This window comes from Cyanistes caeruleus, chromosome 2, assembly GCF_971803275.1.
Source record: "Cyanistes caeruleus chromosome 2, bCyaCae1.hap1.1, whole genome shotgun sequence".
NCBI lineage: Eukaryota > Metazoa > Chordata > Aves > Passeriformes > Paridae > Cyanistes > Cyanistes caeruleus.
In genome coordinates, this window is record NC_141702.1 from 57,815,509 (window position 1) to 57,841,861 (window position 26,353).

Consider the following 26,353-nt stretch of genomic DNA (forward strand, 5'->3'; position numbering starts at 1 on the left):
GTTAGTGTTTCTAATGATAATTAGAAGAATTGTGTCATTAAGAGAAAACCACATTTGATAAATACAAGCTTGGTTCAGATTTTTTTTATGTGCCTTCTGTTTGTCTCATAGATGTTTTAGAGCAGTATCTGGAGATTTGTTGTTTGTTTGTGGTTTGGTTTTTTTTTTCCTTTACAAGTTGTATTTGTAGGAAATCCAGACACAGCGGTGACAAACGATTGTAAATGACACCTCGTGGCTGCAGCATTTGCTTTTGCTCATGTGAACCTAGTGAGAGACTTGTGTATGTGACCAAAAGCATGACTTGGCCCTAAACACTGAATAAATGGAAACAGCACAAAGTCCTCTGGAGCCTTGCAGTGGCCAGAGGAGTTTGTGAGGTGGGCGCTGGGTGTGTGTCACATCCATCTGAGAGATTGAGAATGCAGGGAATTCATGGAAAAAATCCAGCGCCGTGCTGCAAATCCTTAGGGGGAAAAGTCAACCAACTCCAGATGTTGACAGGGTTGACTTTGAGCTCATGAAGTGCTGTGGATTTAACTCTTGCAGTCAAGAGTGCTTTTTGTTAACTCTTTGGCAGCTACCAGGGGAGAAACACATTTTCACTGCTGGAGAGAGATGAGAGCTGGGAGCAGTTAAGTCGCACTGCTGACAGTGTCTGTCGGTCTACAAAAAGAAGAGATTATTCATTTTCTTTTAAAATGGGATGAGACAGGAATTCTGTCGTTTACTAATTGTCCAACAACTGATTAGCATGCTCCTGATAAAATGGAAATAACTGCTTACAGTGGACTAAATATCTATGAAATTGTGAGATCAAGCACCTTTGAGTCCTCAAAACTGTCAGTTTAGAAAGTTTCTTTCAGAATAAAACTTGCAGTTATTAAAGCATGAGCAGCACCTTGATTCAATGAAAAATATTTGAAAGGTTAATTGGTATGTAAGTAGTTAAAATAGAATTTCAGTGTTGCTCCTTAGCCATGGTGGATTTAAACAGCAAAGTGTATCAATTCTATGGTATCACCCCTGATCTTCATCACCTCCTCTAAGTATATTTTTGTTGTATTCTCTTTCTTGGCTAACACATAGCTGGTAAAGTACAGCCCTGTTCAGGAGAGACCTAAGGAAATGTTACTCATATCAGTATTTTACTGTATTTGTTTTGTTTTGTTTTCTGGTAGCTGTTTGGATGAGCCTGTCTGGTGTTTCTTAAAGGTGCTTTCAAAACCACTGAATTAATTCAGAAAGTGCTGGTTGTCTTGCCAGAATACCTGTGGCAGTGACATGCTACAGAACTCTGACCAGCAATGCCTTGTGTCAGTAACTTCTAAGCCTTTCTGCATTCAGAATTATACTGAAAGTGTTTGAGCACTGAAGTGTCATTAATAAAAGCATCACTCTAGAGTCCAACTGCTAAATATAAAGTTCCAGGTGTATGCTTGGATATTTGTGGCACTTTGTCACACAACAGTGGCAGCCTCCTGGCAACATGCAGGCACATTTCCTGAATGGCACCTCTTTCTTCAAACACTGAGGAAGGGCATCAGAAATTCAGTTTTAAAGAATCTTCCAGAGTTTTAAAATGTTAAAGAGGGAGACAAAGCAGAGACTGGGTGCAGCAGGTCACTTAACAGGTGACAGCAGAATGTTATCTTGGGGGTAAAATACCTTCTGGACAGGTTAACTCCTTTGGTGGAATTGAAGGGGTGGTGCTTGGGCTGTCTGTCTGCAAGTATATCATCTATGCACCATGAGGGAGAGATGGAAGTGTGATGTGTTGTAGCATAACTGTGACATTTCAGACTGGTGTTAATAAGATCAATATCAATAATCAATATTTCTGTTAGTTTTCCTTTTGCACTGTTTAGTGAAATATTGCAAGGTAATGTGTCTGCTGGATAGACTCACAAGGAAGACCTAATTGCTGTCAGCTTGATTTAACAGCTTGAAAGCTTATCACTGCCTCTAAGCTCTATGTTCTCTATTTTTATGATTGCATTTTCTATCTCAATGCATACCCATACCTTGAGATTTTGTAATAGTCACAGCTCTTTTCACCTGCAAAACATTTTACAGAGACATGGTCTTTATCTTAGGGTGTTATAAACACATTATTTTATAAACAGAATAAGCAAAAACCCTTTGAATGCATATCTTAAATACGAAGAGGCGCCTTTTATATGCTGGTTTCACATCTTATCTCTCTTTGGAAATGGAATGCCTCATTTATTCATATTCTTTATCTTCCACTCTTACAGTAATTCCATTTATCTGTAACACCTGAAACTCATCTTAAACTAAACTCCTGTGCTTTGGGATGAATTTGGAAGGAAACTTCCAAGGGGATGTTTCCTTAAGGGAGTTAGGGAAAATTTTGGAATAAATAAGAAAACAAATGTCACCTTTTTACAATTTTTTTGAAACCTCAGAATTTTCAAGGATGAGGGACATGCATTCCCAGGGAGTGTTTGCAAAAGGAAAGGCAAGTCCATAGAAATCCATGTTGCTGGGTGCTCAGGAGTCCCAAGTGCCTTCTGACCTCTCCACTCCCTTCTGACTTCCTGCACTTCTGGTCGTTCCCGCTTAGACCCAGAATTCCCTACTGGTTCTCAGCCCTGTATTTCAGTCTGCCTTCGTCTGACTCGTGTCAGATGGAGATTTTCATGTCTAAGAGCAAGCATGTTGGCATTAATGCAGGGCTGGGACAAACAGGAAGACTCTATAGACCTTGTTTCCAGCAGAGATGCTAAGAGGCCTGTTCATGAGCATATTTTTATTCAATGTTGAATGATCAGCATTTAGCTTCATAGCTGCTTAAGCCAAGAGTCATTCTTTGTGTAAACGTGCTTAAGAATATATTGAAGTACCTGTTATTAAATAATTATATATGATGATTTGAAGACAGTCTCTGAAAAAGTGCCTCTAACTTTCTGAATTCCCTTTAAGCCTTTGACAATTTTCTGTTAAATGACACAATTTTATGGAAATGACAAGGACTTCATTTCCAGATGTAGGAATAGATGAACACAGACACAAAAGTGGTTCCTTGACTTTATCCTTGTATAGTCTCAACATACAACTAAATAAACAAAATGTAATGTTTGATAAGAATTATTTCACTTGCGGATTGTTAAGGTATTTGCAAGAGGCATATTACCAATAGACCAAAAATTCTGGCTTCTTCAAAATGTCTCTTTTGTCTTACCCTTCTCCCTCAAAAATTGCTCAGTTCAAACATCTCTGGTCTAAAATGTTTGGGGAGTTAGCATGTTAGCAGACATCAGGCTTTTAATTGAATTAGGAGTTAACAATTGAGGTAAATAATATGAAACTGTTAGATAAAATAAAAACAAAAAGCTTTGCTTATGTTAACTTAAAAACAACAACCATAGGCTGCTGATTATGAAACATAATTTGCCCTCTACATAGCAGTTAGAAGCCAGTATCCTTGCAGATTTTGTTTTACTTATTGTGTAGTTAGTTCCAGCCTTACCTGGATTCTGCACTGTGTGTGTGCTTCTGAAGAAGCAGCCCTTCAAATAAAGTGGGAACCAGGCAAGAGGCTGTGAGGGACCTCTGAAGATCAGGTGTTCCAGCAAAGCAGGGCCAGCTGCAGAGTCAGAGACAACTTCAAGGTGGCTCAAGTAAAAACCACATCCTTTTGGGGAAGTTGATGATCACATGCTTTGTAAAGCTGTCTCCTCCTGCCTCTGGACATTGAATTAGCACATGTACAGCTTAAAAGAAAGGGACCATGCCGCCTTCTTCTAGGATGTTGCTGTTCAACATTGAATATTTTAATTTTTTTTTTTTTTTTCATCTTGACACTTCTAACAGGTTTGGTCAGAGAGAAGAGCATGTTCCTTTGTGGCCTTGCATTTTCACCTGTTGCACAAAATCTAGGGCCAAGAACAATATTAAACTGAAATCCTGGCAGCATCCAAGGCCAAGAATCTTTTGGTGTCTTGAATATGCTGTAGATCTAATCTACAGGCCAGTCTCTGAACTTGAGTTGTCCAGAGGAGCAATAATACTTAAATTATCCCAGCAAGACTTAGAGGGGGGTTGCCAGTGAGCTGAAGGAAAAACACAAACTCTCCTCAAAGAAAAGATAATGCAAACAGACACGTGAGCAGTGGAGAATTTTACCTTCTTACTTGGTAACAACTTCATTCATTTTAAGTAACATGGAACTGCGGTAGATGTTGATGTATTGCATGCATACATATATTGTATGGGAGAATTCCAAAGATTCATGATCTTCAAAGCAATATATTGTTGTTACACAGATGTTTTGTAGGGGTTATAAGTTTTCAGAAAAACAGGTAACTTCCCATGGGCATTTTCACATCTTGCTATTCTTACGGGACAGAGCTGTAAAATAAGCTTTCTTTTTTTGTCATCATTTTAGGTCATAAGGCTTTTTTGAAGTTTTGTTTTGTTTGTTTGCAGGTTTTTTTTGTTGGGTTTCCTCAGATGTGTCTGTCTGCACTGGAAATGTTTATTGAACTTTGTTTCAGGAAGAATTGCATATGTTATTCTGTATAGTCTGTGATAGAAATATTTTTTTTTACTTTTTTTTTTTTTTTTACTTTAAGGTAAAAAAGTCACAAACCACACAAAAAGAACTGCAGAATCAGGGTATAGAATTAGCTTGAAAGGTGCATTTGCAAATAAACTTTGGAAAGAATTGTACAATATGAAGAAGGAAAATAATTATAGTAATGACAGAACCAAAACTAATTCTTAAAAATGTACTATTAGCATATAGAAAAGGTACACAGATAATAATGCAAATATGTTTATGAATTTACAATAATGAAAAAATAAATGAAGGTGTATTACAACATTAAATTTAGAAAGAAATTAACTAGGGTTTTGTTGTTGTTTTAACAGTTGGACAAACAGAACATTCCAGTGTAACTTTGACGGAAGACACTGAAACTATGGCGACAAATCCATCTGACTCAGGCACCAAGGATGGTGTAGATGCTGAGAAGGAGGATGCTCATTCAATTAAGCAATTGCCGGCTTTGGAAGAAGTTGCAGAAGATCAGGGGGCAGAGCCACAGTCTTATGATCTGGGTTTTAAAAAGGTTTTTAAATTTGTTGGGTTCAGATTCACAGTGAAGAAGGAAAAGACAGGAAAATCGGAACCAGTTCAGCTGCTTACTGTAAAAAAGGACACACAGGTCCCTGAAGGAGCTGATGATCAAAAAGAAGTCAGCTCAGAAGAAACAGCAGTGCCTGAGGATGTACTCTCAGCAGAAGACCATACCAAAGACATACTGAATAATGAAAAAACAGAAGACGAATCTCCTAAAATACCAGAAGCAAATGAGGTTTGTTCTCAGCCAGCTGCCTTAGCCACTGAAACTGCATCACCATTAAGAAAACTTTTTACTCAAGGATGGACTGGATTTAGAAAAAAGAAGAGTTTTAGGAAGACTAAAGAAGATGAACAACAGTCTCCTGTGAAAGAAGAGGAGAAAGAAAAGGAGGGGACAACATTAACATCTGAAATCAGTGAAAAGGAGGAGAAACCTGGGTCTGAGAAGCAAGATGAAGAGAGGACTGTGACAGCAGTAACTATTGAAGCACAAGAAAAGGAGAAAACTGAAGGTGAAACACAGGAGTCAGAAAAGACTCTGGCAGCCATAGGAGTAGAAGGAAGTGAAAAGAAAGAGGTAGTCAAGCATGATGAGCAGGGACAAAAAGAGGATCCGGCAGCAACAGCTGTAAAAGAAAGTGAAGAGGGAAAAAAAGATGAAGATGATCAAGAAAGGAAACTGGTGGAAGTTTCAGAAAATCTTAGTAAAGAGGAAGAAAAAACTGAAGAAGGAGAGAAAGAAGCTGAGGTGACAGAGAAATCACTAAAAACAAAGTCAGAGGTACCTCTTGTCACTGACAGTGTGAATGGAGAATTGGAAACATCCTCAGAAGTCCTACCTGTGGGAGAAAAACTGGAGTCAATGGAGAAGTGTGAAACAGATGACAGAACTGAAATAGCCTCTGAAGAGACATTTGAAACAGGATCTGTGGCAGTGGAAATTTCTAGTGATCAGCTTAAAAAATCTGAAGGAAGAGAAGGAAGTAAACCTGCTCTACTTGGGAAAGGGACATTAGATGAAAAAACAGAGGAAACAGAATTGAGAATGTCACCCACAGCAGAAGATGTTGCACGGGGAGAAGCTCTGGATGGAACCACAGAGAAGAAAGAAAGCAAAGAGCATGAAACAAAGTCAGCTCTGGGTGCTCCAAAGTCCTTTTCTACTTCTGAACATTCAGTTGACACAGAGGATAATCAACAGTCAGTCAAACCCACCGATGAAGGACTACAGGGAAAACCTGGCACAGATGCGACTGATACTGTCAAACTGGATGAAACAACCGTGGAAATAACTTCTGAAGAGGCAGCTGGAAAGAGGCCTCCAGAAGGTATCACAAATGAAGTGGAACTCCTGTCTTCTCAAGAAAAGACTAAACCACAAGGCAGCCCTTTAAAGAAACTCTTTACAGGTACTGGGTTGAAAAAGCTGTCTGGAAAGAAGCAAAAAGGTAAAAGAGAAGAATCTAAGTTAGGGGAACAGGGTGAACCAATTCAGCACTTATCAGATTCCCCAGATAGCCCAGAGGAACAAAAGGGAGAGAGTTCTGCTTCCTCTCCTGAGGAGATAAATGAAATTCCCTCTTTGGAAAAATCTGCAGATGGAATGCAAGTCACTGAAAGTGAAGATGCCACAATTCCAGATGTGGAGCGAAAAAGAGAAACTGTTACACCTTGGGCATCTTTTAAAAAGATGGTGACTCCCAAGAAACGTGTCAGAAGGTCTTCTGAAAGCGATAAAGAAGAAGAAATTGATAAGACAAAGGGTGTTGCAGTATCTGCAACTGAAAATGTTATTGATGAAAATCAGGGAGAAATAAAAGAAAATGGGATTGACCAGAAACCAGAGAAAATTACAGAAGAGCCCAAAAGAAAAGTTGATGCCTCTGTGTCCTGGGAAACTTTTATATGTGTAGGTTCTTCAAAGAAAAGAGCCAGGAAGTCATCATCATCTGATGAAGAAAGCCAAAAAGTAGAAGAGTCTGGACAGAGCAAAGAAACAGCAACAGATGTAGTTCTTACTAGCTCTCAGGAGAGTGATCAAGGACAAGGGAATTCTTCCCCAGAACAAGCTGGAAGCCCATCTGAAAGTGAAGGTATTTCAACGTGGGAATCATTCAAAAGGTTAGTTACTCCAAGAAGGAGATCCAAAACCAGAATGGAAGAGAGAACTGAAGACTCAGTTGTGGGATCTAGCCTGGAGCATTCAACATCGGATGGTGAGCCTGGAAAAGATGAATCGTGGGTTCCATTTAGAAAACTGATGCCTGGTCGTAGGAAGAAAAAGTCAGACGGAAAACCAGAACCAGCTCATCTTAAACAAGCAAGAGAAGACATGGCAGAAACAGCTGAAGAAGATTCTGATATTCCAGCTGTTGTTCCTTTATCTGAATATGAAGCAGCAGAACAGGAGAAAATGGAAGCCCAACGTGCAAAAGATGCTGAAGCGATGAGAGAACGAGTCTCAGAGGAAGAGAGAGCAGAAAAGTTAGAGGAGACCCTGAGGATGGAGCAAGGATCTGACGGGCTGGTGCATGCAGTTGCTGTTACTGTTGTGGAAGAAGAAAGGGCAGTGACCAGCATTGAGGAAAGGTCACCGTCATGGATATCTGCTGCTCTGACAGAGTGCATTGAGCAGGCAGGAGAGGAGGAAGAGAAAGAAGCCCATACAACAGCTGAACCGGGTGTTACTGTGGAGGATGCAGTGGTAGCTGCTAAGACAGTGCCAGAGGCCAGGAAGGATGTAAGTGATGACACTGCAGCAAGCGAGCTGGAGCTAACCTCCGAAGCAGTGACTGCTCTGGAGACAGCAGAAGCTTCCTGTGCTGAAGAAACCATGGAAGTGTCCCTTGCCGAGGAGACAACTGAGATGGTTTCTGCTGTTTCACAGTTGTTAGAAACCCCAGATACTACAGAGGAAGCTACACCAGTTCAAGAAGTAGAGGCCACTGAACAAAATTTGAAGGAATTGGACAAGCAGACTCGAAAAGTTCTTCATGAAGTTGCTGAGAGAGTAAAGTCAGATGTAACACAGCTGGTTAGTGAAAGAGCTGTGTCAGAAACTGTAATTACAACAGTACAGGGACTTGAGTCAGAACTGAAAGGTGGTGCTAAAGATGTTGTAGGCCAGGAAACTGTTCTGCTTGAACAGTCCTTGGAAAAAGAACACAAAGAGGAAGGCCCCCAGCGAAGTGCAGAGAGCATTCCAGGCCAAAACAGAATTGAAGAGAGTGTTTTACCTGAAGGTTCAGAGAAAAGTGAAATACCTACTGCGATGGAAGAAAGCATGGAAGGATGTCAAGGATATGTAGAAGACCATAAAGAGGTAAATGAAGTGCAGAGGACAACAGAGGAAGAAACTTTATCACATGACAAAGAGTTTCACAGCATCGAAGCCATCACTCCCAAGGAAGAGCTGTTTGCAAAGCAGGAGCCTTCAGAACAAGAGAAACTACCCATAACAGAGTTGATGCTGGATGAAACAAGAGATGAATGTGCTCCAGAAGCAAAACTTGCAGTAAGTATTGCATATAACACAAAGGGTGATTTGTCAAAGAAAAACTCAGCAAGTGGTAGGTACTATTGTTTAGAACCAGGTTGTGGGTATATTACTGTCAAGGACCTTCCTTGTGAAGCCTGAGATAACTGAAGCTCATTTCCAGTGAGAGACATACAGATGTTTAGAAGCAGCAAACACTGAAGCTTGTGAAGCTTGCAGGGTGGGTGGATGCAGTGCCTACAGAAATGGAGTGGGAGATGGTGTGCACAGATGCAGAGGTACTGAAATGATTGCTATTAGGGCTCCTGCACTGCACAGAGTTACTGAAGATGATACATGAACACCTGAGATACCATCCACTGTGAATGGTGTCACATGGATCACATCTGTATCTTCAGTTGTAGAGAGAAATGCAGGTGAAGCTGAGGTACCTCTGCGAAGGGAGGACATGAAACACCACCACTATCTCCGGCTTTAAATGCTGTAGTTACTGTGGCTGGCACATTCCTGCCTTCTTCCCCACCTCCTCATCTTCTGGCTTAGTCTTGTTTCAAGTGCTGCCACCTGTCCCTTCCTTTAAATCAGTTTTAAGGTTGCCCTTTGTTTAATGAGCTAGACATCCTCAGAAACAACACAAGCTGGCATTTTGGTGAGCTGCTAATCCCCATGTCGTCACCTTATGCTCTTCCATAGCTCTTGTCTTTTTTGGGTGTTGTGGTTTTCCACCTAGAGCATTGCTGGTCACTCCCTGCTTGTACCGTTTTTCAGAGATGTGTTGCAATTCCCCACAGGTTCAGGACAACACAGAGGATGAAACCTCATCCTTGGGGCTTACAGCTGAAAAGCCTGTGGAGCTTGAAGGAGAGGGCACTGTGGGACCAGAGGGTGCAGGAGCAGTTGTCGCTGTGGTCTCTGTTAGAACTGAAAAACAAGATGGAGTTCCTGACTCAGAAGAGCAAGTTTGTACTAAAGGAGGTCCTAGCAGGACACCTGCCCTGAGAGAGGAAGATGATGCTGTGCTCAACAGAGTAGAAAGCACAGAAGTCGCTGTTCCTGTGATTCTGCTGCAGAACAAGGGGAAAACCTCTGTCCTTCCTTCAAAAACAGTTGGCTCAGAAGCAGCTGCAGCTGCTGAGCAGAGTGTGAGCAATGGGTCTGACCAGGACATTGCAGCAGAAGATTCTGTGCCCGTCACAGAGTCACAGTGCAGAGACAAAACAACTGAAAGCCCCTCCAAGAGTGATGAAGCCAAAGGTGGCAAAGTGGAAGGTGCTGTGCTCAAATCTGAAATGTGTTTGGAGAGCACTTCTGTTGTTGCTGAGGTTCCCGTGCAGATTGAAGCAGATGGGGCATCTAATTTAGCATCAACATGCCCTGAGATTGTTGAAAATGGAAGTGCTGTTATCGCTGATATAAGTCCTAAGAAATGTGAAACACCCAGCAGCTTGGCTGGAGAAGAGACTGTGGGAAAAGGACAAGAACTTGTAGAAACCTTGAACTGTCAAAGCTTCCAAAAAGAAGACGAGAAAAACGAGCAATTGCTGGAAGGAGCCAAAGAAGTATTTCAATATGGAAAACAGGAAGCTGTGAGACATGATGAATGCTCAACTGCTGTCCAGCAAGAGGAAGGCTCTGATTCAGCCTTTCCACAGGCTGAAAGCTTGGGGGCTCTGAAAACACCTGTGGCTCTAGCAGCTGCAGCAGGAGGAGAGCATGTCATAGCAGAAATTGTGACATGCACAGACATGACAGCCAAAACCATACAGCGCTTGGCAACCACAGCAGAGCAAATGGTTTCGGAAGAGGTCCCAGGTTCTAATATTGACTCTTTAGGCTGTGGGACTGCAGAGCTTGGGAGTGTGGAGGCACCCAAGCCTGGAGGAACTTGCGCTTCCATGAACGGAGTGTCAGAGGAGCAAGAGTGGCCCCAGAGCATAGGGCCAGCCGAACTCAATGGTATTCCTTCCAGTCACAGTCTGTCTCCCAGCCACCCGAAATTTCAGCAGTATGTTGAGTCTGTGATCATAGAGTCCCAGAGTACAAAAATTGTACTGAATGCCATCCAGTCGGCTGTTGACAAACTTGCAGAAACAGAAGAGTCAGCTGCCTTTGAGCCAGAGCAGAGCACTAGGTATGTAGGGAAAAGCCCATCAGATACAACTGTACCTGAACTTCTGGGAAGTACGCAGGTAGATCAACAGCTTCCAGTAAAAGAGGAAGAGATGCGAAGTAAAGAACAAGAGCTCAAGCAAACAGGAATAGTGAAAACTCCTGCCTTAACTGACACTGCAGAAATTCATGGAAATGTGGAAACAACAAAGGACACACCTTTAACTTCTGAGATGCTGAAAGATGGACAAAGTCAGAATTCTTTAACAGTCATGACAAGCCCTGAAGACATTTCAAGGGAAAGTGTGAGACTTCAGAAATCAACCCTAGAACAATGTACTTCAGAAGATTCAACCAAAGACATCCTAGACATACACACACCAAAATTAAGGGAAAAAGAGGTTGGGTACGTAATGGAAATCTCAGACCAGCATCAAGGACAGCAAACATGCAGAGAAAGTGAGGAACAACCCTATCGCCTACCAGTGGAAGATGGGAAAACGCAAATGTGGGAGGATGACAGTTGTCAAGAAGGAACATCTTGTGACAGACAAAGTCAGAACTCAGTGGCTCTGACGCCTTGAATGTAAGTACCATTTTTAGCCAGTAATTTATTTCTTTTTTGAAGATAGTTGTGAGGATCTCTGAATTGTTCTCTAATGTGGTGTGGTGTAGTGGTTTGGTTTGTTTTTAATTGTTTTGCTGAAGGGCTGTCCTCACTTCAATGGCCTTGGACTTGGCCTATGTTCTGGTGTGGTATTTCTGGGAGGTAGTAAATGTATTTTCCAGTTTCCCTGGGTAGGAACTCACATGACACATTTAACGTATGCAATTTAATATGCAAACACACTCTCTAACAAAGCTCTTTTTAAAATCCTAAATGATGTGAATATTGCCTTCCTTGGTAGACCTGGAGTGCCTCACGTACAAAGCTCTTTGCACTTCAGAGGAATTTGAATCAGAAATTACAAGTACCATTTCTCCCTAGGATATATACTGCAGTTGCTTCACTAAGTCATAAGACCTTTATCTCTGAGAACTGCTTGGGAAAATAGCATATTCTTGGGAAAGTAAGTTGTCATTACTAAAGCTTTTTTACTTTTATCTTTCTTTCAGATGTGCTAAGCATCCATGTGGCATTTGGAGTGATGCCAGTCCTAGAGAACAACTGACAATCCTGCCACAGAACCAGGAGCTTTACTCACTACCCTTTATTCCTTGGATGTTAACACCTGTTCATTTGAAGACCTCACCTTGCCATTTTTGTTAAAAAAACAATGCCTTTAATATTGGCTGTATCCATACCTGTGTTCCATTTGAAGGTTATTTGTCTCTGCCCAAAATAATCCATTGAGACTGGAGATGCACCACTGAGTGACTGGGCAGACCACTAGAATTTTTGCCATGGTTATTACTGTCCCCTCATTTAATGTGAGTCCTGTCTGTCCAATCTCCTCGAATCCCTTCACTTGTCCCTGAGTCTCCCTTACCCCTCACATCTTTCCTAGCTGCCTTGATCTGACCTGTGAGTGGCATTAGGTGCTGCTCAGCTTGTGTGGGGGGGGGAAGAGGAGGGCTGACTGATGGGAACACATGAGACTTCTGGATACATCTGTCAAACAGCAGGAACTGGATCACGCACAAATTTTTGAGCAAGGTGCTCGAGTTTGCTGCCTTTCAGTCCCATTCAGGTATCTCTGTCCATCTTTCAGTTGTATTTGTGCAGGCCTGATTTAGTCAGAAATTATTTCTACAGTGTAGCTCGAAAGGAGATGGATAATACTCTTCCTCTGTTGTTCCAGACTTCAGGTCTCAGGACTGGACTGTAATGTATTGAATATTTATATGTATGTCTTAAACCCAGTTCTGATTTTAATGTAGAGCAATGATACTTCTGTACTGTTTAGGCATTCCCTTAAATGAATATTGTAGAGTAGCCTGGAGAGGAAATTGATACTATTGGAGCAGAAATTGATAACATGTAGTTTCCTATTTATTGTTCCAGGTTTTTCCCCCCTGTAAAATCTCAAAAAAATTTGGCTGTCTTGCTTTGAATATTTATATGTATATCCTAAACCCAGTTCTGATTTTAATGTAAAACTATGATATTTCCAATGACAAAAGGAGAGCCTTGACCTGACCCACTTCTCACTTCACTCTACTTGCAGCCCTCCCTGCTTTCTGAGAACCCTCCAGACACTTTTGTATCTCACCCCTCTCATACCAAGCTCTGCTAATTTCTGGTCACTGCCCCATCCAACCCAAAGCCTTTCCTTGCCGTATAATGTCTAACATCTTTCCTGCATACACACTTCCTTCTTCCCCAAGCCCTGCCTGAACTGTTTTCCCTCCACGCCATTTTCTGAAATTCTCCCCACTCCAGACAATTCTCTGTCTATTCTGAGGCAGGAGTGGGAAGGAGGAAAAGAGGGACTTGTTGGTAATGAGTTCTGCCTTGAATTGCAGAAAGCTGATGCGATCTTGGGGGTACTGAGCTCTCAAAAAGCTTCATGAAAGGTGGATTGGACTGACAACAGCTGAGACCAGAATGGGTAGGGTGGTATAAAGATACTTAGAAGCCCCAAGACTGAGAGTCCTGGGATGTCTGTCCCCAACAGGAATCAGTCCTCTCCTTTGTTGTTTACGTTAAAATCGAACAAGGGGCACAAGTCAGTACTTTCAGCTCTGATTTCCAAAGTGAAGGTTACATATCGCACGTTGTGAAACCAATGCCCATCAGGTTGAACAATAGCTCACTCTCATTCCTGTATAGTAATTTATTTGAAAATCAACTTTAGTGTACAAATGCTCTTGTTATGGCAGGTGCTGGCCTCTCCTCGAGGCTGCACGTCCAGCAAGCGATGTGACTGATTGCACTGGTGTGATTGTACCATCTGGTGCTGCCCTGCGTGGAAGCATCAAAAGATTTTTCCTTACCTCAGAGCAAATTATATAAATATTTAAAGCCAAACAAGGTGGTTTCAAACAATCCAGTCTATCCCTGTCCTTTGTTAGCGGCAGCTTTCCCCCTTAGCTTTGGGCAATTCCAAAAACCTCGGTTGATTTCCACACGTTTAGGTTGGCTTGCAAGGTAATGATGCTCTTAATAACACCTCACAAGTGCAAACTTGGCTGAATTTGTACAAACTGTATACCTATGTACCTTAAGCCATATTGCAATAACTGCAGCAGGTAAAACAAAATAACAAAAGCATGACCTGTGTAATCCTGATTCTTACATTTGTAGCTCCAAAGCTGTTAATAATATGTAAAGTTACTTCTTGTCTGAACCTCATTTAAATAAAGCTAGCTTTACCACAATGTAAATTGTCTGTTGGTAGTAATTGGGCAGGCAAGGACTTTTAACTTGCCTGTTTTCTCTATTTATCCAGGGCCTAGGTAAGCAATGCAACAAACCTAAATATAAAACAAATACAAAAGCTTCTTTTTATAACTGACAGCTAAAAAACCTGCTGTGCCCAAAACCATGCTGATGGTGCAGGGAGCATGTCTCCACAAAAATATACCACTTTGTTCCAGTGTATTGCTTTGGCCTCTGAAACTCTCCTCAAGACTGTGACTTACGGCTTGTGCTTCAAAGCTTGAAGCTTTCAATAATCCAATGTATGGGGTTACCAAATTTGGTTTCGTGTTTTTAAGGTAGATTTTCATTGATTAAATAAAATGCAACTACAAATTTGTTCTAACCTGTGTATGTGGGTTGTTTTTTTTTTTTTTCACCTTGCTTAGTGTAAATTATTTCCTGATGGTTGCTTCATCTTCAGGAAGTTAGATTTGTTCTTGAGAATTCACATTCAGGTTTTGATGTGAACTAAAGAAGCAAATTACAGAATTAAACTGTGATTTGGCTCTAAGTTTCAATAAAATATGCATATTTCAGAAGAAATAAGAACAGGGTACTCCAGCAGACTGAAGTAGTTTTATTAAATTCAAGCTAGAAAACAGTATTCAGTGAGCCAGAATGAAAAATTAGTAAATCATATGCCTTGCTGGTGTGACTAAAGTATAAAAAACTCCAACAAAGCAACAACATAAGCATCCACAAATCCTTTGTGTTACAGATTAGCAGATTTAGGATTTTAGGCCCATAACTGGTATCTTCTAGGCTCCTGCAGTTCTGCTTAGCGAGGGTATAGTCATGGCACCAAAAATCTGGGTGTTGGTAATTTACATTAGCAGACCTTGGACTTCAGACATGAATTTTTACCAGCTGTTCATGTTCTGTGGCTGAGGCTGATTAGCAGTGTTTGTATCTCAAGACAGATGCACACCTGAACTAGTTTTGTGATAACTGGTGCCTTCCTTTCCTCAGCTAAAATGCTAAATCCCCTATCTGCAAATACTTTGCTGTACTGGTTGCAGCAAGTGCAGGGATATTGGAGCACTGCACAGAGCCTGTCCCTCCTCATCTTGCTTTGGCACGGTGTCAGGGGACTCGCACTGCAGGGGACTGTTCTCACTGTCTGCCTTTGGCATCTGGAGGTGCAGATTGGACCAGAATCTTCTGCCAGACATTGTACTCAAGGTGTACACAGCCTCTGCTGCCCCTTTTACAAGGTCTGTGCATTTATACTGGTTAGTGAAATCCCTGGACAGGCATCTAACTAGGGATTGGAGTCCAAGCCTCTTGCATCCCAAGGAAGTTTGTGTGCTGTTTCCTCTTGTAGGGCTGTTTTATTGGCAACAGCTCAAGTATCCTGCCTGTTAGCTCAGACTATGGAAGTGGATCTGGCTTTCCCATGCAATCCAGAGCATATGGGAGGCAGCTGTGCTCATTGAGGAACCTGCACAGCTTGGATACAGCAAGTGCTTGGGGATGGGCAGGAGGCTTGCCAAAAGCAGAGAGGATTCCTGAGATGTTCATGTCTGGATGCTGAACGCTGGGTGTTTGTCATTCGCAGCTGCCACATGGGAAGGGAGCAGGCCTGAGGAAGCTGATGGTCTCACAAGGAAGGATGTGGCTTGGAATGAGGAACAATGTGGAGCCGAAGGCCAGTGGAATTGGCAGCATAGGGTTTGGAGTTCTAATTTGGCAGGGGGATGATGTGATAAAGGAGGGTGACTTAGTTGTGTGAACATTTTGAGATGCTCCTAACAACGCAGAAACAATCCCAACAACAAAACAAAGCCACCACAATGCTCACACCTGGTGTAGGGCTGGTATCATCTCTAGTTAGGCACTGTGCAGTCCTTACTACAGTAAGAATTAAAGATAGGGGTCTAGGAAAGGCATGTGTCTGTTCTGCTTCAACATCCTCTTGAAAAAATACTATTAACTTCTTAAAATTTAGGAAGCATCTCCTATTCCCCCACGAAAATGACGTCCACTTCCAGAGCTTGAAAAGGCTATGTATAATGATTGAATGATTTGGGATGAATGGGACCTTGAAGACCATCTGGTTCCAACCCCCTTGCAATGGGCAGGGCAAGGAATGATGATACAATGAAAGGAGGGGAGCAGAAGCTTGATATGTCCCAGGAGCTGTGCCCTGGGGATGGTCTCTGTGTCAGCTTGACCTTGTCCTCGTCATCTGTTCTACAGACAGGCCTCTGTCCCTCCTACAAGGGCACAGACTAGGAAGGATAACCAGCACGATGCCTTTCCTCTAAGCAGCTAGACAAGAGGGAATTGTGGAAAACTGCAAGGCATTTGCAAGCCAGTTACTGCCCTGGAAGGCACATCCCACCCTGGGAGCAATCCCTGCCTGCTCCCCGGTGCAGCTGTTCCCCTGGGAGCCTCTTCTGTGCCTCCTCTGCCTTGCAGTACTGTGGCCTCCTCTCCCCTGCCCGAGCTAGCTGTCTCTGCTTTGTAAGCTGGTTCCTTGTGAACTTTTAAATGGATTTCTGGGAGATTTTCATCAGACAGTCCCAGAGGCAGCATGGCAGTCAGTGGTGCCTGTGATTTCCCATAAAAGCAGCTGTATGAAGCAGAAATCCTGACACACAACTGCTTGTACCAACATGTTTCCCTTTAACCATGCCAGGGTAGCCACGAGGGTAACAAAAAGACAGAGGAAGGTGATGCTCAGCTGTTTGAGGGTAGTGCATGCCCAGGGCCAAAAAGGAGTAAAGTTTTCAGGACTGGTTCACTAATGTGGAGGAGGCTGGGAGGTTACATCTCCAAGGAAAGTCTGCTAGGTGAAGATGGGGCATGTGGGAAACATTATTTATTCAGAGGAAATTTTCTTAGCCCAATTACATTTGTCTTTTAATCTCACAAATAATGTTTGAACTATCATTTCATGAGCACGATTAAGAATCACAAGAACAAATACGATCTGTCCATTATCCTGGAGCTGACATGAACTCTTCTAAACTAGAATATTTGCTGAATAATCTTGAAAACAGCATTATTTTCTTTGGCATAAGTCTCTCTGCTGGGGAAATGCTTTTATTGGATTTTTGCATAATCTGTCTTGATCCTGCAATTGGATTCCAACTAATACATCCTCTCTCCTCCCCACAGTAGAGCCAGTTAATGCCTCGCAGATGCAAGGCGGGAACCTGCATCAGTATGAGTGATGTGGCAGAGGCTGGGCATATTGCTTACAGTTCCTCATACAAAAGCATATTTAACTTAAAAATTCCAAACAAACAGACAAACCCCTTGAGCCATTATTTGCACCAGTCAGTAGAAGCAGGCTCATACTCTTTATGGGCTCATATTACTCATGGCAGTGTATTGACTATGTTGGAATTACTGTTTTCTTTCACTCATAGGCAATAGTTGCTTCTGAAGAGAACAGATACTTCTTTCTGTAAATATTCTTTAATGTGTCTCAAGGCTCTGGACATTCCTGTTATTAGTTGCTTATTTTTCCAATAGAAGAGGCATCATGGTTTTTTTTTCTCTTTCTGATAGGAATCTTGGATCACTTGGGTAGCATCAAACCTTACAATCTAAGCAGATTAGATGATTTTGCTTAAAACGTCTCAAAATCTTACTTTTAGTTTTGACTAATGTACAGGAACACAGTGGTGATGTGCTATGACAAAGCAACCTGCTGTACTTTTATATTATACCATAGAAAACAGGAACCTTGGCATATCACTGAAAAAACAATACTTGAATTTTGAATTGTAAACTAGGGAAGGTGACAATTAATTTTTCCTATTGAGAGATAAAGTAAAATTGGCAGGAAAGTGGTGGTGGGTGGCACTGACAACAAGCAGAAAAGCAGAAGAGCACAGCTGGAAGACTGTAGAAGCAGAGACCAACATGCATCAAGTGAAGTAAAATTGCTGCTACTGGAAACAGAATGTTTATTATTACAAACTTGGCATTAGGAAAAAAAATAAATCAGAGAGGGTCCACAATATGCAAATCAAGAAAAATATTTAAATGAGTTGAAAAACAATGAGTGCTTTTATTGAACATGAATTTGTGACCTGTTTGCAGGAATACACATAGTATGGCCAACTGTGCCTTCTCAGAGATTAATTGCTCTTTAAATATGTTCAAACATACATTTGAACATTTGAAGTAAGAGTATCTTCACTTTAAAGATAAGCTCCTAGCTTTAAGGTAACACTTAGCAGTGAACCAAAGACACTGTGAAGATATTGCTTTCCTTTCTGCAAGAGGAATGACAGGTAAGAGAGCTTTTTAAAAATTGCTAAAACCAAGAAACATGAAAGTGTATGGTTAACTAATAATGATCTTTGAAGTGTAAAGCTCAGTTTTCCTGCTTATTACCTGCTTTCTTTAGGGAGTCACCAAAACCCTCTACCTGTCTCCTGCTCTAAATATAGCACACAGACCAAAGTTCAGAAGGTTATGTTTGAATTTTAAATGGGCTAAACTGAAATATTAATGATTCCTCAGCTTAGAAGAACCTAAAATAGATTGTCAAGTGAGCAGTGCTGAGGTTAGACGGTTTCAATGTCCCGGTGAAAAATCTGCAGCTCTTTCTAATTCTGTTGTGATCTCAGAAGGTAACCAAACTACAGTTTGAGAACAGTGTCCCTAAAGTGAGCAGATACTCTGGTTTTTAAGCAGAGAGGAGGAAGACTAAACAGAGGGAGTATTACTGGTGATGTTTGCAGACTTAATATTTTTCAGCCCTTCCGAAGCAGCGCTCTGGGCTGGAGGAGCAGATGGATGTTTGTGTACTTCGTGTGCGCGCACACACGTGGGTGCATATGTGCACCCTCTCTCTGGCAAGGACGTGCTCTGTCCCCTCTCTGGACCTGGGGACAGGGAACTTCAGCAGCTGCACTGAAGCTCAAACAATTGCTTCCCCTTGGCCTTGCACTTCCCTGGCGCAGCTGGAACATGGTGTGTAGGGAAGTGCCGGTGTTTCCGCTGCGGTGAAATTTCTCTGCCACCTGCTTATCGGCTCACGGGTCTCTCCTGGCAGCGCCGCTGCTGTGTGGAGGACGCAAAATATCCTCTCGAGTCATATTTTCCCTGGTGTCCCTGCCCCTGCCAGCCTCGGGATTCGGTGCCTTTGAGTGCTCTGCAGCTCACCATGCAAAGGGCTCTGCTCTCCGGGACGAGCCCGCTGCGGGACAGGGCTGCCAGAGTCCCTCCTGCCTCTTTCTTTGGCTTTCCAGTGCAGCTGCTGGGTACGGGGATGCTGCAGGGGGATCCTGCTGGGATGCTGCTGGAGATGCTGTTGGAGATGCTGCTGAGGATGCTGCCAGGGATGCTGCCAGGGATGCTGCTGGGGATGTTGCCGGGGGATGCTGCTGAGGATGCTGCCAGGGATGCTGCTGAGGATGCTGCCAGGGATGCTGCCAGGGATGCTGCTGAGGATGCTGCCAGGGATGCTGCCGGGGATGCTGCTGGGGATGCTGCTGGGGATGCTGCTGGGGATGCTGCCGGGGCGCCCAGCCGCTGTCCCCGCCGAGGGCCCGGGTGGCCGCACTGGTGTGACGGCACCATCTAGTGCCGTCCCTGCACACCGCCGCTGGATGCTCGGCCCGAAGGAGGCTCAGCTGGGGCGTCTCTCAAACAGAAACCAAAAGGAAAAATCTACCCGGGTTGCACGTTCAGTGTGCATAGAACCGCACCTCCTGCTTCACAACACCCCCAAAGGTGGAGAAATTGATGTGGCAAAGGCAGAAACCTCTAGCTGTTTTCTTCCCGGCTAGCTGAAATTCCATCCAGCTGTGGCAGCTGATGAAGAGTAAAAAGCAGGACAGTGTTAACTCGCATTAGTAATGTATGTGCACAAAACACACGTGTGAAATGATGAGTTGCTTTAGTGGGCTCTGAAGGGAAAATACAAGTTCAGCTCTAGATGGCTGCTGTATTTGGAGCCTGAAAGTCTTCAGAGAGAGCTGCTCGCCACAGGAAAGGTGCAGACTGGGTTTCTGAGCCAGGAGACAGGGATACACCAGCTTTCCCCAAAAGCCTTTATCGGCAGATCCAGCAGAAAACGGGCTGCTGAGGCTCTCCTGCTTGGTGGGGTGATGCAGGGGACCCCTGCAGTGTGATGCAAAGGAAGCTGAGCGAGACATTAGCCAAGGCTAAGTGTCAATGCCTTCCAGGAGGTTCTCCAGCCTGTTTGCAGAAACACCCAGTAAATACCACAAATGGTAAAAACCAGAGGAAAACCTCAATGAAAAAAATGGAAAACAAAAAAGAGCCAGCCTGTCTCTATGTGCAAGGGAGAAAGCAAAATGGGGAAACAGAAAAACACTACTAAGTGGTTGTGGAAAATGTACTTTGACAAAGAGCAAACTGTAAGTCAGTTATTGTACAAACAACACCTGTTTCACATCAATTAGCTGAGTTTCTCTCTTCATAATAATCCTCTGGGATCCATACCCAGGGGTTGTGGTGACAAAGTACAACTTCAAAAAATGTAATGACCAAGGCAGAGGGTTTTAGGGATGTGGTCTCCCACATGGCAAGTGGCAACTAACAGCAGATTATGGAGGCCCAACAGCTGCTGCCAAACCACTCACTGCATCTGTTCCCAGTATAGCTGATACAGTCAGTCCTCTTAATGATGGATGGCAACTATCAGCCTGAAAGAAATGTTTTTCATGACCCCAGCACTGGGGGTAGATCAGATGAGGTTTGCTTTCATCTGTCAGGGACTTCACTACACATTTACTTGTCTATTCCAAAGCTTAAACTGTTGTTTTAGCGTATGAGTAGGTTCACGTTCATGCTACGTTCCCTGAAGAGCTGGAAATGTTAAAATTTCCACAAGAGGTCACTGTGAGGCAGTGCATCAGTGATGGAGGAAGAGGATGCTGCTTCACAAAACCTGCAAAGACTATGGACACTTCTGACAACACAGGCACAGTCAGCTGGGGTAGAGATACCAGCAGAACAGGAACAAGGGCCCAGTCACGAGTTCATCTTTTGGGGAGTCAGATGTACAGGTGGGAGAAAAACAGGTGCTACAAGAAACCCAAAGGTTATCCCTCTCCCAGAATAAGAAATTGGTTATTGCTGTGCCAGATACTTTAAGATCTTGGAGGGGCATATTCCAGGATTAAGTATATTAATCTGACTAGTCCAGAATTTACTAAAGAAAAATGCAGTCTGGGAATGGACCCCACAACTTAAGAAGGCCCTAGAGCTGTTAAAGAAAATCATCAATGTGTTTCAGTCACTGGGACTCATCTGCCCTATGTGGCCCCTCTCACTATACAACCAGGTGGGATAGAAGGGATATGGCTGGGGACTAGAGCAGGAACAACTGCCTGGACTCATACAACATCAAGCCACTTTGGGTTCCAAATAGAATTTAAGAATGCAGTCATATGTAACAATAAGATTGCTATAAAATAATCATGAAAAGAAAAATTATTTTGAATAGGAAGCCAAAGATATGACTTTAGAGGAAGGTCATGAAGCTGGGCAGTGGGGTCATCATGGAGGCAAGTGCACTCCCCCTCTAATAAAGCTTTTTGAAAAGCGAAGAGCATGAGTGTTTATTTCTGTGGTAAGCAAGGACGGCCACATCACAAAGCTTTTTACACTTCAGTGAAATCTGCATCAGAGAAGATGGTGGGTGTAGCCTCTCCCTAGACCATTTCCTGCATTTGCTTCACTGAGACCTTTTTATCTCCATCTCTAAGAACTGCTTGGGAAAATAAGATAATCTTGAGAGAGCAAGTAGTTTTTGATAAAACTTTCACAATTCTTTCTGTCAGATACATTGGGCATCCATGTGCTGTTTAGAGAGATGCCAGTCTTCAGGAGCTTTATCCATGAGATTTAATTCAGGGGTGCTGACAGTTACTCTTTGAAGACCTTACCTTTTTGTCATGGTCATAAAAAGCAATGCCTTTAATGCTCAGCATAGCTACACGTGTGCTCTGTGCCAAGGTTTGCACAACAAAGCCAAGATCATGGAAGATATCTCAACCCACTCCCTTCATGGAGGACATCAAGGATTCCTCTGCCTCCTTCTCCCTTTTCCTACCATGGGACAGGGACAGAAACAGGGGTGTGTCCTGCACATGCTCTCAAGTGAAAGGGAAAACAAACTGAAATGAAGGAAGACTGAGTGAGAGGGGGAGAAAATCACATTCTGTTTAGCGGCTGCAGTGGTTGAAATATTTGTTTGGTGTCATACCAGCTGAACAGGCAGTGTCTCACGCCTGCACTCTCCACCAGCTGTTACACTGGCTTTCTACAGCCTCCCTCTTCCTTTGGCAGCTCTTTTGTAGCCCCATTCTGGTGAGAGGTTACCACTCCATTTCTCCCAGTCCTAACCCTAATCCTTGTCCTGGTTCTGGCTGGGATAGAGTTAATTGCCTCCTTAGCAGCAGGTACAGTGCCTTGTGTTCACACTCAGTGTGAGAATAATGTTGATAACATGGTGGTGATGTAGCTGTTGCTGAATAGCTCTTACCCCGCTCCAAGGACATTCCAGTTTCCCTCGCTCTGCCGGAGAGGAGCACGAGAAGCACGAGAAGGGGAGCATGGCCAGGACGTGAACTGGTCTGGGAGTGCTGGGGTTGTGGCATTCTTGACATGCCCAGCATGGCTCCTGCAGCGAGTGACTTTGCCACCAAAGTCCCTGTCAGAGGCAGTGCCATCCCTGCACCTAACCATTGCTTCAGCAGGTGCTGGAATTCCCTTGGATCTCCTTTGGGATTCTGAGAGCTGGAGCAACTCACCCATGTAATCTCAACACATTTCTTTCTGCAGGATGATACCTAAAAATGCATCTTCTTGGTCCCATCAGACACTGAAGAGGAATTTTGCCACCCAGCCAGTAGGTTTTAAACACAGACTGAGGAGCTGCCCTTGCCAATAGCACTTTTCAAGCTGGCACCTCTGCAAAACTGCCTGCTTCACTTCAGGCAGAGCGGCTCAGCTCTGTCCAGGAAACCTCTTGAAACCTGGAGTGTTACTACTTTGGAAACCTTGGTTATGCTCAGTGGCAGAGACATCTGTGCTAAGTGCCACTGTCATTGTATCTCTATTTCCCAGCTCTCAGAGCCATGTTTAATCACGTTCCTTGACAGCAATAGGAAATAGATGTGCTCATTCCTCATGTAAGAGTCACCACGAAGGTGTGGCTCTGCAAGGGAGTACTGCTGCTGGCAGCTACATGACAGAGCAAATAAATCCTCTTGGCAGCAGCAGCTGCACTTTTTCCCTCTCACCATGCAAAACCTCAGCATCCTGTAGGCACTTAGAGGGAGCCCACCAGCATGGCCAGATGTAGAGTAAACCATCAGCTCACACTCCTGTGCAGTAGTATCAGAAGCAGGGAAATGTTTTCTATGGCCTTGCAATGCTAGATGACTTTCTCATGGGCCTACCAGAGATACAGGAATTGATGACTTTTAATTTCTGTAGGTCAACTTCTTTTTAGAGCACAATGTCCTTTAGGAGAAAGAGGGCCTATCTGTGGTGGGAGGAAGGGCAGAAAAAACATTAATACAGCCATCATTTCCAAATTCCTAGTGTGCTCTCCTCTTTTAAGACACAGATGCAAATCCCAAGCTAAGATATTTATGACCCTGGAGCTAATGAGAACAGAAGGTAGTGCTCCCATTCCCTGGGACAAGCGTACCACTCTCCTAAGAGAAAAAAGCTAATATAATGTGAAAAACCCCAAAGCAAAACAAAAAAACTCAAACCCCACCCCAAAACAGGAAAGGTGGTGTCCTTGCAGGCATGATCACAGCTTCACAGTTTAGGTGGCTGCTTCCTGAGTAACTGCTCAGTTCTTTCAGACTCTCCCCACTTAGTCTGAGCTGCTGTGTCACCACGTTAGCTTTCCACTCTGTGCGGCACAGCGCTGCACACAGATGAAATCTGATCCGTATTTCAGCTGATTCCTTCTGCTGATTTTTGCTTTTGCTTCACTTGCAGCAGACAGGAAAAACTGGTGACATTGTGGCCCTTTGCTCTGAGACATTTCCTATATGACAGAAGAGTGAAGCACAGCAACACTTAAATCCTTCAAGTCATGCCTGTAGTACTTTTTAAAATGTATTATCACACTGGTTTTATTAAAAAGGGCATGAAAATTTTGAATGCTAATGAACTCAGTAAACAAGGATGAAGTTTCTACAAATCTTCCTTTTCAGTTCTTCAAAACTGCAGATTCAGCACAAATCAGGACCTGTTCTGAGTCCCATTCTGTTATCAATATCACAATGGTGCATCAAAATGAAATTTAAAAAATTTAATTCTGCATAAGAATGCAAACATATAAAAGAATAAGATTATTATTCTTGAACAACTATTACTGTATATTCTGTGTATATATCTGTCTGTGGACAGCTGTGTATCAGCAGCTGGAGTAGTGCTGGTTTGGCAATGGGCCATCGCCTTCCTTTCCTCATCAGCTGCCAATCACATGCCTTGAGTGACTATTTCCCTTCACATCCTTCAAGCACTGCTGTTGGGGTGGAAGGACCTGACTTTACCCCTCTATAGGAAACTCAGGAATGTCCTGCTCCTGCTGGGATGGGAAGTTCATGCTGGCAGCATAGCACCAACAGAGAGGCTGTGGCCAGTGTCCATATTCAGGGCTGCCCAGGAGCCTGTGCTTGTCCTTGTCTCGTGCTGTGCTTGCAGCAGAGCTCTAGATCGCTGCTGTACCTGCTGCCACACTGACTCAAGTCAGGAGATGAGAGGGCAGCAGCAGAACCAGGGCCCAGGCCCAGAGCACTGCTGGCTTGGCTCCTGCTTGCGGCTGCCCAAGGCACAGCCCCTGCCAAGGCCCGGCCGTGCCAGCAGAAGTGCCCGTGGAACAGCAGCCGTGACTGCTCAGCAGCTTCTGATGAGCCTGAAAGTCTTCAGAGCGAGCCACAGGAAAGGTGTAGACCAGGCTTCTGAGCTGGGAGGCAGGAATACACCAGCTTACCCCAAAAGCCTTTGGCAGCAGATGTAGCAGAAGCCAGACTGCTGAGGCTCTCCTGTTTCCTGGAGTGACAGAGGGGACGCCTACAGTGTGATGTAAAAGAGGGATGAGCACCCTCACCCTCAGCCAGGCAGCTCTCTTGCTCATAACCATGAGCTTTAGTCAGTTCCTGAGTTAATGAACATTTGAATTGTTGAAGCAACACATTAGAAAATTGAAAGGTCAGACTAGTTTGTCAAAAGGGAATTGAACCCTGGTTTGATTTTTACCTAATAAGCTCATGAAATAAAGCTTGATTGACAGAGTACATTGCTCTGTGAATTTGAGAGACCCAAATAAACAACAGCAATATGTAAAATAATTCACTGCTGAAACTGGAACTGCACAACACAGTAGTAACAAAATAGAAAATGCTTTAACCATGTGGTTGAGAGATTAAGGATATAAGGAAACAATGGATTGATCAGAAAGCTCCCTCAAAAAGCATATGAGCTGCATCAAAATGAGTCCTGACACAGTCAGCAGGTTGAGTACAGGCTGTGGATCTGTGCCGAGGCATGCTGGAGCACCGGGTACCTCCTCCACACTCCACAGAGCACTACAATAACTGAACATTTGTGTTAACTTTCATTTTGTGGCTCTGCCTCTCTCCCTCCTGAGAAGATTTCCTAATGTTCCAGGAAGGAACATTCAGTTTTGGCCAAGGCAATAGGCATGGACTGAATACGAGGAAGTCCTGCTGGCAGCTCCTTTGGCACAAGGGCTAAGACACCTGCACCCCAAGGAACGATGACAGTCATTGTCAGCCAAACCGAGGCCACACTGAGCTCTTGCATCTTGGCACACGTGGCCTGTTCAAAAGCATGGATGCACCAACATCACCGCACCAGGGCTGTACTGCAGAGGAAATGTGTTATGTGGTTTTGGCTCAATTTAATCTAAATATGTCCTTCTTAATAGCAGGCTTGATAGAAGCCCGTATTTAAGGACAGTGCGTTTTTCTTATTTCTAGAGATGATCACAGATCATTTGGCAAATACACATTAAGAAAAGGTGCTGCAAAAGAACTTCTTGCTTCTTTCTGTTTTGTTCTACTTTTGGTATGCATGGGATACCCAGTGGCATTGGGAATTTCTACAAAGGAAAACAAATGAAACGAGCTGTAGAAATGGAAACACTGTCTCAGTTGGAGTAACAGCCAGCCTCCATCACAAATGGTAGTCTGTCACCTAGATTTCATAAACCAAAGTATGCTTCTGTAACAAACAGTGTCACATTTACAGTGTTGAAGTAGGAATGCAATTGGTATTAAATTTTATTTTT

The 26,353-nt window shown here is 43.3% G+C and overlaps 1 protein-coding gene and 1 long non-coding RNA gene across 5 annotated transcripts in view; one reads left to right on the top strand and one right to left on the bottom strand.

The window, feature by feature from the left end:
• Positions 1-14,422, top strand: part of AKAP12 (A-kinase anchoring protein 12) — a 30,484-nt gene extending 16,062 nt beyond the window's left edge. For all 4 annotated transcript variants that reach the window (XM_086877227.1, XM_086877228.1, XM_086877229.1 and 1 more), the window contains exons 3-5: positions 4,897-8,624; positions 9,398-11,301; positions 11,832-14,422. In XM_086877227.1, coding sequence (XP_086733353.1) covers positions 4,897-8,624; positions 9,398-11,299 — 5,630 coding nt within the window. In that variant the 3' untranslated portion in view covers positions 11,300-11,301; positions 11,832-14,422. The remainder of the gene's footprint in view (positions 1-4,896; positions 8,625-9,397; positions 11,302-11,831) is intronic.
• On the bottom strand, positions 590-2,447 carry LOC111926703 (uncharacterized). The gene is made up of 3 exons (XR_002863133.2): positions 2,403-2,447; positions 2,025-2,058; positions 590-666 (listed from the first exon to the last, which is right to left on the bottom strand). It is a non-coding gene; the product is annotated as an uncharacterized LOC111926703 (long non-coding RNA).
• Positions 14,423-26,353: the final 11,931 nt, after the last annotated feature.